This window comes from Cynara cardunculus (genome assembly GCF_001531365.2).
Source record: "Cynara cardunculus var. scolymus isolate 2C chromosome LG 8, CcrdV1, whole genome shotgun sequence".
Taxonomy (NCBI): Eukaryota; Viridiplantae; Streptophyta; class Magnoliopsida; order Asterales; family Asteraceae; genus Cynara; species Cynara cardunculus.
The window spans coordinates 23950485-23964137 of NC_037535.1; the positions used below are offsets into that span (position 1 = coordinate 23950485).

The 13653-nt window shown below is 32.9% G+C and overlaps 1 protein-coding gene across 1 annotated transcript; it reads left to right on the forward strand.

The window, feature by feature from the left end:
* The first annotated feature begins 4884 nt into the window (after positions 1–4884).
* LOC112517098 (TPR repeat-containing thioredoxin TTL1-like) lies at positions 4885–9825 on the forward strand. The gene is made up of 7 exons (XM_025124420.1): positions 4885–5929; positions 7343–7538; positions 7636–7823; positions 8107–8440; positions 8585–8789; positions 8867–8973; positions 9403–9825. Exons 1-7 carry the CDS (start codon positions 5028–5030, stop codon positions 9553–9555), a joined length of 2085 nt encoding a protein of 694 aa, XP_024980188.1. The 5' UTR covers positions 4885–5027; the 3' UTR covers positions 9556–9825.
* Positions 9826–13653: the final 3828 nt, after the last annotated feature.

Here is a 13653-nt window from a genome sequence, read left to right on the forward strand (position 1 = left end):
GATAATTGTTTACAATGAAATTAATGTGCTGAATGATTAAGGGAGGCCTACGACGCAAAATCATTCAGAGATTTTAGAACCATTAAGAGACAAACATTTTTCATATATCAAACAAGATGTACCTCGTAACGATTCAGAGACTATCTCTTAACGGAACTACTATTAAGAGTTAAACAAACAACCCCTAAGAGACAGTCTCTGAATAGTTAAGAGGTAAATCTTGTTTGATATATGAAAAAAAGTCCGTCTCTTAATGGTTCTAAGACCTCTGAATGATTTTGTATCATGGGTCTCTATTAACAATTTAGCGCCTTAATTTATTTACAAACAATTATATTTCATTTTGTACTATATAATGAGAGCTTCTTAATCATTCTGATCACTTAATCATTCTGCACAAAATCATTAAACAATTACCAGACAGTCCCTAAAATATGTAATTATTATATTTTCTATTACTCATAATTAAAGATATAATGAAAAAAGTAAATATTTGTTTTTAAAAGTTGATAATTATTTTAGAACAAATTAAAATAATAATATATACATTTATTTTATGACGGAGTCAGTAAAAAATTCAAAATTTTATATCATATTTTTTCACACTTCCTTCATTTTGAGAAAAGTTTTAGAAAACACGGTAGAGCAAAAAATTGGTCTAAAATATCTATTTTGGAGAATCTGGTGAAGATACAGTTATACATCATTCCTTAAAATAAATTATCATGTATTAAATACTTTTATTTAGGCCAAAAAAAATTCAAATTCAACACAAATCTGTAATTGTGACGGTAAACTGGTTGAATTTGATTTTTTTTTTGTCTTTTAGCTAATATTGCGGACCTAGATATTGCGAAAGTAATGACATTTAGGTAAACCAGATAAAGAAATGATTAACAAACCAATTTAAGTGTGTAGAATGGTCATTTAAGTCAATTTCCCAATATTTTTACCGTTTCAATAAATTTAAAGTAGTTCAATAATTAGTTGTTATCAAATATCTAAAATATAATATGATAATATTTATTATTTGAAAACATAATATGATAATTAAAAACATAAATTTGTAAATATTTTGTAATGATCATAATTAATGATTAAATAAACATGCAAAATATACCTTTGGGTAATACGATCACTTGCAGGGGGGTTGAGATTGTTTATTTAAAATAACTTGTGTTTTTTTAAAGTGTTTATCAATTTATATGGTGTTAAACCGGAGTTTTATAAAAAAATGTTTGAATTAGTTTATGATGGTATCAAAATGTAATAAGCTGATAAGTTTTTTTTTTAGTGTTTGACGATTTTTGCTTATACATGTAAAATGACAAAAAAAGACACGAGGAAGGATGAACTGTGTTCAAAGGTCGCTTACATGAGAAAAAAACCCTAAACCCTTTTCAGAAAGTAATCCTAAAAAAGAACCCTAAACTCTTTTCGATTTTTGTAGGAACTGGTTGAAGGTTTCGATCGAAGGTTCGATTTCGATTTGTGTAGGTGAACGTCTCGACCGATTTCTGTTGATGGAGAAGAAATCACAACCATAAATCTGGTTCGATTTATGAGGAATGGTCGAAGGTCCTTTGATGAACTGGTTGCTTGAGGAAGGAGACGTATGAGAGAGTTTTTGGTTAAAAGAAGGAGGCTACGAGGGTTAAAAAGGTAAATTGATTTTCAAACCTAAAAGGTTGAATTTAATAAATTAAAGGGGAGTAACTTATCAAAAAACTCTTTATTATCGGTTTGACACCAGTATAAACATCTTTCATTTTCCCTCATCCAAAAACACTAAAAACTACTTATTACCAATACCACATCAGAATAAATCAATAAACAGTTTTCATAAACAATCCCAAACATCCTTCGAAAATAAATGCCCACATGGCCACATGTTTGTAGCTTTTAGAAACTGTTCATTTGATTATAAATATATAAATTGATGTGGAATTTATCTAAGAATTACTAATCAAATACATAAAATATCCTTTAAAAATAATAATAAAAAAAGAATAATTATAAATATCAAATAGTATTATAAAGCTTTAAAGCCAAAATATAACCACAATTTTGAAATTAAATAAAAATTTAATGGCATTGCAATAATGGATAACAAATATTATATACTTTAATATAATAAATACTCAAACTAAATTGCTGTTCAGTAGTCATCGTGGCGGTGATTCAGTGAATATTTGTTAATCGATATTCAATTTGGCTCTTTTCGTTGGTTGTTCCATTGTGTTAAAGCTTTCTCTGGATCTTGCATGTTGTGGTGTTGTAATCCAGCTGTTTGGTTTTCGTGTTAGTTGGTATCGGTTGGTTTTTTCCGTTTGTTTCTTTGGTTTAGTTGGGTGTCTGTGAGATTTTGTTGGGGTTCGGTTGTGACCTTTTTTATTTATATGTCTTGTAGATGGAGGATTAGTTTCTCTTCAACTGGTTTTATTTTGTTGAATCTGGTTGTTTTCTATAAAAATACTGTCTTTTTATAAGACACTATAAGAATGTTGATGATCAATCAAATGATTAACAAAATCAATTAAAATAATTGGAAACCTTAGTTTCAATGATACATCTCCATATATATGTATGTATATATATATATATATATATATGTGTGTGTGTGTGTGTGTGTATGTATGCTTCAAGAGTTGGGTTTACGTGAGATCAACCTGTTTTCGTGAGACATGTGAGACCATTTTTTCACACTTGAAACTTCACGGCAATACAATGTGAAGGTAACCGTCACATTGTTTTTACTGTGAAGGTTTGGGTTTTTTTTTTACCTTCACATTGTTTTGCTGTGAAGTTTCAAGTGTAGAAAAAACGATCTTACGGGTCTCACGAAAACAGTCCGGTCTCACGTGAATCCAACCATGTTCAATCTTTATAAAGTTATGTTTGACATTATAAATTATTACATTAATGTTAAATATCGTTTTGACTGTAATAAACTTAGGTTGTAATAAATATCGACCACTATTTCGATAAACACCTGATAGTCATTTGATAGCAGTTTAATGGTACTCGACAGTGTTCGATATTTGCTCGACAGATATTTTTTAGTTTATTTTTGTTGCATTCGAGATCAAAGTTAGCATATTTGTTCATTACAATGGTGTTTGAGAGGCAAATGGTGATTATTGGAATCTTACGAACGTGTAACATACTTTCAATTAACAGATTTTTGTCTTATGCATTTAAGGTCGATAAGCTCAAATATGATATGAAAATGGACTTCCCTTACACAAAAAACTGCGTTTGTTGGTTTTTAGAGTTATGTGTTTTTTTTAATTAACCTGGATATACAATCTGCTATGGAGCCGACTAATCCCAAGACGACCACCCGCTTTCTTGAAATCCCGAAGCCACCGCATTTGAACATTCGTAGCCATAAGATGATTTTTATTCCTCATTGGATTCGAAGTTGGGATCTCCAGACACTTTTGACCTTTGGAGTCTAAGCTCAAACCGATCGGGCACCATCCTTGCTGTGTGGTTTAAAGAGTTTCATGCTTTAACGGAAATGAACCCATGCTTTAATGCAGCTTTAGCGTTGTCCTCCGATTTGAGGAGAAAGAAATAAAAGGAGAAAAAAAAGGAAATGAAAAGAAGTTTTTTATTTATCTTCTCGGAAGGAAAGAAAAAAAATAAAAAAAAAATATTGTTTATTGATGCATATTATTTAAAATTCAAGATTACAAGTAAGTAATGAATATGTACAACTTATTAAAGTCTTATGCTTGAATTCATGTAATTAACTACAGATAAATATAATCAAATACTGGATAAACATTTCATTTTAAATATACAAAATATAAAATATAATTAAGATAATCACTGTGTATTTAGGTTTATAAAAAATTATAATTATTAAATCAAAAATAAATTTGCTTTGTTATTAAACTTAAATTAAATTATGATAAAAAAAATTGAATTAAAAGAATTACACAACAAAACAAGAACATTCAAATAGTTAGTTTGATATTAAGGGGTTGTTTGTTTACCTCTTAATAGTTTCATTAAGAGGCAATATTTGAATCGCTAAGAGGTGAATTTTGTTTGATTATTTTTTTTTCTCTTAATGGTTTCAAAACTCTCTGAATGATTTTGTATCTTGAGTCTCCCTTAACCATTCAGCGTCTAGTTTCATTGTAAACTATAATCAAACAATTATATTTCATTTTGCATTATAACATGAACCTCTTAATCATTCTGACCACTCAATCATCTTACACCAAACTATTCAACAACTACTAAACAACCCCTAGATCAATATATATATTTTTAAAAATTTAAAAATATCTTCAAATTTACATTTTATTCAAAAATAAAAACACTATTGTTTTTTTTCTCAAAATCACATAAAACCGTATTATAACATCAACAAAGGACAAAATAAAACAAAACATTAAAATCAAAATGTATCTCACTGTATTACACGAGTACCTTAATTTGGTTAATTCCCTTTTTTTTCAATGGTGAAATATTAAGACATATCTGAGTATCCAATTATGTGAATTTTATTTTTTGGTAATATAATTAGAGTATATCCAACACTAATTTTCTTTCTACTTTTAAAAAATTCAAGATTTTTTTTTATTTTTATTATTTAAAAAAGAGTTTAATATAGTCGTTAGAGTTTGTTATTTCGTTATCTATTTAAAATACTATTTTAAATTATATTTATAGGTGTAATAAAATATTTATAATAAAACAATATAATATTATTTATTGTAAAATTAAATAAAAAAAGAAAAAGCCAAAACAGAACTACCATCTCTCTCTCTCTCTCTCTCTCTCTAGAAATCCTTCTCTTTCATTCTTTGCTTCTCCCTTTAAATTCACGAGATCCCCATCTTTTTCCCCTCTTTTCCATCTTCGTCTTCTATGGTATTTTCCGTTCTCTTCCGCCGGCGGTTTTTCAATCTCAACCGCACCGGCACCCATTTCCGACGACATTAGCTCTCTTTCTCTCTCTCTCTCTCTCTTTTTCTCATCATTGGTAGTGAAGAATATTAGGTCTAAAAATGGCGGATTCCGATAAACCCATTTCCACCGGTAAACTCTCCGATCGTCTCCGGAACTCACTCACTTGCGACACCGACGATGCCGCCGACAACACCAATAAACCTGACTTCCGAGAACTCGATTTGAGTTCTCCCATTTCTCCTTTACGGGCCGGACCCGCCGCTAGTACTAGTTCTAGTTCGTCAGGGTCGGTTTCCAGTCGGACAGGAAGTGGGCCTCGTTCTGGTACTGTACCTGGAAAGTCAGATTCAAACGCCACCGTCAACAACCACTCCGGCGAGTTGTCGGTTGAAAGTTCACCGACATTTTCTGCCGGTGGTGGCTCTCGCGCATTTAGGTCGGGTCAAAAGCGGTCAGACTCCCGAGGAGGAATCGGTGGGTGTCCGACGATTCATTCCGGCGGCGGTGGAAGTTCAGCCACTTCTCCGGCTGGCAATGTGCTTCCCGCCGGAAATATTTGTCCGTCGGGAAAGATAGTAAAAACGGGTATGATGGCTAACCGGAGCTCTAAAACAGAGGTGTTAGGTTTAGGAACCGGCAATTACGGCCACGGCAGCATAATGCGCGGCGGTTCCGCCACCAAATCCACCGTCTCCGGCGGTGAAACACATCCTTCAACCGTTTTAAGTTCATCGAGTTCAAGAAGATCATCATTGGATCCGGAGGAGTTAAAGAGGTTAGGAAACGAACAATACAAAAAGGGAAATTTCGTAGAGGCATTGAATTACTACGATCGAGCGATAGCAATTTCACCCAATAACGCCGCCTATCGCTGCAATCGCTCCGCCGCATTGATGTCACTGAACCGGTTGTCCGACGCCCTGAAAGAATGCTATGAAGCTATTAAACTGGATTCTGGATATATAAGGGTTCACCATCGATTAGGATCTCTTCTGATCAGGTTAGACTTCAAAAGAACTTATAATCTTGCATCCCATCTTCATCATTTCTTCAAGAAACCAATATGATCTGTGATCTTGATATCTTGTAGGTTCTTGTTCTTGTTCTTTGATCTTTTATCTTCCATTATTCCCATTGATAGTTATAATTCAGCAAAGAAACCAATATGATCTGTGTCTCGTTTATATACATACATAGAGTGAGGTTAAGGGAAACCCCAAGGAAAAAAGAACCCGAGGAACAACCTTGATAACCATCCATTTGGACCGGACGGTATGCACACCTGCATACAAATAATTGAAGTTGTTTCTTGATTTCTTTTGCATGTGCATACCGGATAAATTACTTACTAATAATACTTGTATGCTTGTGTGCATACCGTCCAGTCATGCGGTTTTCCCCTGAACCTATATATATATATATATATATATATATATATATGGGTATTCAGTTGATTATCTTGTGCTGTTCTTGATGATCATGATTAAAACATAATTTCAGTTATTTTCATAATCTAATGGTATTTGGTAGATGATCTGGTGCTGTTCTTGATGATAGTGTTAAAGATCAAAACGTATGCGTAATTTCTTATAATTCGATTAGAATTTACAAGTGGGTGTCGTTATATATTGGTCTTTCGTTGATTATATTGTGCTTTTCTTGATGACCATGATTAAAGATTTAAAATATATGCATAGCGTTCAGTTATGATCGTAATGTAATGGGTATTTGGTTGATGATCTGGTGCTGTTCTTGATGATCTTGTATTTTTGTTAAAGATTGGACTTCATGCTTAATTGCTAAATTGCTTATAGTTCGATTAGAATTTACAAGTGGGTATCGTTGTTGTGCTGTTCTTGATGATCATGATTAAAGATTGAAACATTATGCGTATGGTTCCATTATTCTCGAAAATCAATGGTATTTGATTGATGATCTCGTGCTGTTCTTGATGGTTATGTTAAAGATGGAGGCTTTATGCTTAATTGCTTATAGTTAGATTACTTTTTACAAGCGGGCATCGTTGTATAATGGTATTCCATTGATCACTCTGTGCTGTTCTTGATGATCATGATTTTAATGATTGAAACTTTATGCATAAGGTTCAATTATTTTCTTAATCTAATGTATTTGATGGATGATCCGTGCCTTTGTTCTTGATGATCATGTTAAAGATCGAAACCTTATGCTTAATTGCTTATAATTTCGTTTTCATATAGTTCGATTAGATTTTATAAGTTGTATTGCTTATAATTTCGTTTTCATATAGTTCGAAACCTTATGCTTAATCTTGATCATCATGAAAGTTTTTGGTGTGTGAATTCTCTAGTTTCTCTGATCTTCTTGCTATAGATCGTTTACGAGCTTACTTCTTTCATTCTTTCCCGAATCTAATTTCTGTAAGCAACGGCAGTTTAGGACAGGTCGAAAATGCCCGAAAGCACCTTTTTTTCCCCGGTTGTCAACCGGATCCAAACGAGTTACGGAGATTGCAAGCTGTGGAGAAGCACTTAAGGAAATGCACCGATTTGAGGAGGGTCCGAGATTGGAGTGGTGTTTTGCGGGAAAGCGATGCCGCCATTGCATCTGGAGCTGATGCTTGTCCTCAGGTAAAAAAACGAAGCAAGTTTGAACCTTCTTTTTTTTGTAAATTGAACCATTATCATCGTTATAACGTAACTGAATGTTTTGATATCGAATTGACAGCTATTTGCATGTAAATCAGAAGCATTTTTGAAGCTCAAGCAACTAGAAGCCGCCGATTTAAACCTTTTGAATGCGCCTAAATTTGAAGCATCTTGTAGCGCTTCGTGCTCCCAAACTAAATTTTTCGGAATGCTTTCTGAGGCATATCTTTTGTTCGTTCATGCTCAGATTGATATGGCATTAGGAAGGTGAGCGTCTGTGTATTTGGTCGATTTAAACCATTTGAGGTGCATTTGGTACATGGGACACTACTGGACGTTAGGTGCGATATTAAGACTCTGAATTGTCCCACCGGATGGGACGAGATTGGTAAATTACTAAACTACCCATGTCAAATTAAAACCCTAAAACCTTGAACAAGTCTTTTACCCGCCTACCTCACTCTCGCCCGTCTTGTCATGTGTACCAAATGCATCCTTGAAGAGTTGAAAATGATACTAAAGATTCTTTTTTGTTTGTTCTTTTTTAAAGATTTGAGAATGCAATTAGCACGATCGAGAAATCAGGACGGATTGATCCTCGAAATGTGGAGGTTGCAGTTTTGCTTCAAAACATTAGGTTGGTGTCTGGAGCTCGAGCTCGTGGCAACGATCTTTTTAAGTCAGAAAGGCTCACGGAAGCTTGTTCGGCTTACGGGGAAGGGCTTAGGCTCGACCCTTCGAACCCAATTCTCCATTGCAATAGAGCTGCTTGTTGGTTTAAACTCGGCCAGTTTGAGCGATCTCTTGATGATTGCAATCAAGCGCTTCTTATCCACCCAAACTACACAAAAGCACTTCTTCGCAGAGCGGTTACATTCAGCAAGGTATCAAACGTTACTGTTCTTCCGATCATTATTCTTGTTTTATCAAAAGAAACAAGAAAATTAGCATATTTTCTTGTAACGGAGTTATTTTTGATCGCCCGTTTGGTATAATTGTGTGATTCGGATTTTTTTTTGGCATCACAGCTCGAGAGATGGGCTGAATCCGTGAAAGATTACGAGGCTTTGAGGAGAGAATTTCCGAACAACAACGACATCGCTGAATCGTTGTTCCATGCTCAAGTGGCGTTGAAGAAATCTCGTGGAGAAGACGTAACTAGTATGAAATTTGGTGGAGAAGTTGAACGGATCACGAGTCTTGACCAGTTTAAAGCCGCAGTTGCTTCTTCTGGTTAGTTTTCGTTCGGTATTCTTTCGGTCATGCTCGTTGTGAACTTTTCAATTCATATTTTAGTCTGAAAACTGCAGGAGCTTCTGTTGTTCTTTACAAAACGTCATCGGATCCTCAGTGCAAGAAGATATCTCCGTTTTTCGACACCCTTTGCGCCCGGTATCCTGCTATTAGTTTTCTGAAGGTAAAAACACGGCACTTTAAGGCGTTTTAATTGCACAATACTTTGATTCGACATATGCATATGTTAGGGTATGTGGAACTTCTTCGAATCTCTCTCGAGCCATTGTTGAGAGATGTGATGTTTGGCCGACCTTCCCGAAATACATGTCAAAATAAAAGAAATTTAGAAATGTGTAATTATTAGACGATTTAATTAACTAAATGACAGTTCTACCCTTAACAACAGAGGGAGAAATAAAATCTTCCTTCTTATAAACAAGGGTAGAATTGGAAAGTTGGCACTCCACATATTCTCGGACAAACTAAAATAGAAATGTGGATCCTTATTTTCAGACAAAGGTAGTATACTACATGTTTATGCAAGAAAACAACGAAAAAAACGATCTTTACGGACTTCCGCTAATCTAGTATGCTTTTATTTGATGAAAAGGTCGATTTGAATGAAAGCCCGGAAATCGGTAGCTCCGAGAATGTGAGGGTCGTGCCGACAATCAAGATCTACAAAAAGGGCAACCGCGTGAAGGAAATGGTATGCCCGAGCCCGGAGGTGCTGGAGTCATCGTTGCGGCATTACAGTGACTAAAAAACGAGCGGAGATCTCAACGGCTAACGACGGGCTTCAGCCGCGGCTGCCCAATGTTGTACACTTGGCTTGAAACCATATAGCATTTGACGAGGGAGAATGTGGTAATTTCACCCTCTCTTCAACATACAAAGTACTTTAGTCTGTGAAATAAAAAACCAGAGGGGGGATATATAGCTTTTAGTGTAGTTTTCTCTGATTTTTAGCAGTTGTTACAAATTCTATTCATTCATTTACTCACAATTGCTCTCTGGTTGGTTCATTGTTACCACCCACTTCATATTGATTCTTGCACTTCTTTTTGAGATGGGTTTACAAATAGGGCTGTAAACGAACTGAACGTTCAGCGAAATATTTGGCGGAAAGTTCGTTTATTTAATAAATGAACGAACGTGAACAATTTCTTTTTGTTCGTTTACGTTCGTTCATTTACCGTTCGTTTACGTTCGTTTATATATCAAATTTAATATAGTCTTTTATTTATTTACTTTGAATTCAAATAATATTTATTTATGTTCGTTTTAGCCTGTTCGTTTATGTTCGTTTGCTTAGCATATTAACGAACGAACATAAACGAACACGAACACATTTGATTTCTAAACGAATGAACACGAACACAAAGATTTTCGTTTATCGTTCGTGTTAGTTCGTTTGTTAGGTTAAGTTAAACGAACGAATATGAACATGCCTCCGTTCGTGTTCGTTTACAGTCCTATTTACATATACCGAACCTAAACCCTGAACCCTAAACCATAATTTTTATCAGCTTCGGTTTGTGGAATTTTAGCCGGCTATCATAGGGCCAAAGCTTCCTTTTAGTTGAGTGTTGTTTTAGGGTGCGATTGGTATGTGGGCCCACAAACATGACGTAATAGAAGCTTGTCTTATGTTGGTGCGACAGATAGATCGAGTAGTACGGAACAAAAATCAGGCAGATAGATGCAAGAAATGTAAACTACATAAATTAAAATAGGAGAGCATCTTTAACAACTATATTATAATAAAGATAATTATAAATTTATTCAACTGATATGTTTTAAATTTGGAAAAATCTTTAAAATTCTATATTTAAAATATATAAATAATATTTATTTCATTTTCGGTTTTATAAATATACTGATTATTTTAACAATATAGAAATATTTAAAACAAAGCAGACAGCTTAGAGTTGGGTTCACGTGAGACCAGACTATTTTCATGATACCCGTGAGACCATTTTTTTATACTTGAAACTTCACAGTAAAATGCTGTGAAGGTAAAAGAAACGAACCTTCACAGCAAAAATACTGTGAAGGTTATTATCTTCAGAGCGTTTTGCTATGAAGTTTCAAGTATTAAAAAGTTGTTTCACATGTCTTATGAAAACAGGCCGGTCTCACGTGATCCTAAGTATGCCTCTCTCTAAAACAAATTAAATACCAAATTCACAATAAATGCTATGAAACCTTAATTAATAAAAAAAAATTAAAAACAGAGAAGTAAATCGATAATTGAGTTGAAATATGATGAATTTAGGAGCATTTAAGATGTAAGAGGTAGTGATGGATCAACCTACAGATTTTATTATTACTTGGTTTATTTTATTTCTATTAAATAAAATAAAGTATTTATGGCAATAAATAATGGGGCAGGTAGCATTCATTAATAAAATTTGCTTTATTAATTGATGAGTCTCGTCGAAATGTCCAAAATACCCTTGTTGACCAATTCTTTTAGATCAAGGTTTATATACGTTTTTGTCTCTTAAGCTCCATTTTTGGACTTATTATTTAATTATTAAAAAAAGAAAAACAGTTTGTCTTTTATTCAAACTTTATTCGCGTAATTGAGCGAGATATATCTCGATTTTAATGTTTCGTTTTATTTTTTATTCGAAGATATTATAATACGGTTTTTATGTTGTTTTAAGAAGAGGATAATGTTTTTATTTTTAAATAAAATATAAATTTGAAAATATCATGAAATTTCGAAAATAATTATATCAATATTAATATCAAATTAACATTTACTAAGGTGTCGTTTACCAAACACTTACCCGGTAAGCACTTATCGATAAAATTAAACACTATTATTTATTTACAAGGTAAGATTATTGTAAAAAAAAATGATGTCATTTGCAACAATTTACCTGGTAAGCGTTAATCATGGTAAGAGTCATTGTCTTCACTTACTGAGTAAGACTCTTTGTCCTTGCCTCGTTCTTACCGGATAAGATTCTTAGTCCTTGTCATATTTATCCAGTAAGATAATCTAACTTGGTAAATGTTTACTTGGGTAAGAATTTGGTAAACGACCCCTAAATATATGAAATATTTAAACAATATAATTAATATTATAATATTCAAAATAAAGAATTCGTGAGACGGTGTTTTTCAAGGCACGGTGTTTTTCAAGTATGTCCTAAAGGCGATATATATATATATATATATATATACACATTTGTGTATGTTAGCGTATTGAATAATACCAAAGAACAAATTAAATTTATATAAAATAATAAACTAAAAAAGAAAAAGAAAAATCATCGATACCAATTATATAAAGCTTATAAAAATGATATCAAGAGTGCAAAGATCGAGATCAAATCTCTGCTAATTACACAGGATAAGATAAAGCAAAACATGACAAAAATCTCTGTCTCATATTTAGCATGACTTTTATATGGACTAGACATGAACAAAGTGGAACAGTCTTGTTCCACCCCTATCCCCATGGAACATGGTGGAACATACTTATATTTTACCAATATAACATCAAAATAAAACTTAATTCTTTTCTAAAACATCAAATAGGTCTCCTTTTTACATTTTATTTATTCTACAAATTTTATTTATTGTATTTTATGTTTCTTAAACTTTCATTTTACTATCCTCAAAATATTATTTTTATACAATTTTTTTATTTTTATTAATTTATGTAATTTATTATATATTAATAATAATAAATAATACAAAAAAGAGATAAAAAATAAAAATTGAGAAACTACATAAACTTTTTATTTGGTCATTCTACTTGTGGACCATGCAATGCTTATAGTGGCCAAAAAGATTTTTGTCAAATAAAGTATCAATTTTCTGTCTTTAGTGAACGTTGGATTCGGTTAGAATGAGTTTGTTTACTAAACACTTATTCGATAAGTATTTATCTGTAAAATTTAATATTATTATTTACTTACCGGGTAAGATTTTAGTCCACCAAAACGACATTGTATGCAACAATTTACCCGGTAAGCGCTTACCATGGTAAGAATCGTCGCCTTCACTTATCAGGTAAGACTACTGGTCCTTGTCTCACTTTTACCGGGTAAGATTTTTGGTTCTTACCATATTCATCCGGTGAGGTAGTGTGACTTGGTAAAAGCTTACCTAGATAAGCGTTTGGTAAACGACCTCTAAGTTTCTAAGAAGTTGTCTACTTATGAATATTGTTTGTATTTCAATAATCATAACCAACTTCATGATAACATTGATTATAGTCATTAAATTTTACCTCTTCTATTATCTGTTGTTTGTTTACCTTTTAATAGTTTCATTAAGAGATAGTCTCTGAATTGTTAGGAAGTGAATCTTGTTTGACAAAAGAAAAGTCTGTCTCTTAATGGTTTTAAAACCCTCTAAATTATTTTGTATCATGAGTCTCCCTTAACCATTCAGCACCCTAATTTCGTTGTAAATAATTACCAAATAATTATATTTCATTTTGCACTATATCATGAGAGTCTCTTAATCATTCTGACCACTTATTTATTCAGCACATTACAATTCAACAATTGCCAAATGGCCCCTTAAATGTGTTTGATTCATGGGACAAGACTTTTGCCCACAACACGTTCGGGGAGAAAAAAAAAAAGACAAAGTAGGTGTTAGTTGACGTCGAATTTTGGTTTTTATTTTCATATTTTTTTGGAAGTATATAATATTTATATACGGCAAAAGCAACAAATAAACTCATACATCCTTCTCATTTTTGGTGAGGTTTAAATGTCTAACCTCCTATAAGGCCAAAATCTACGATACCGCTAGGCCCTTTTTATTAAAAAAATCAAAAATCATCTTACATGACTTTAAAATTGAAATTTTGATTATAATTTTACAAGGT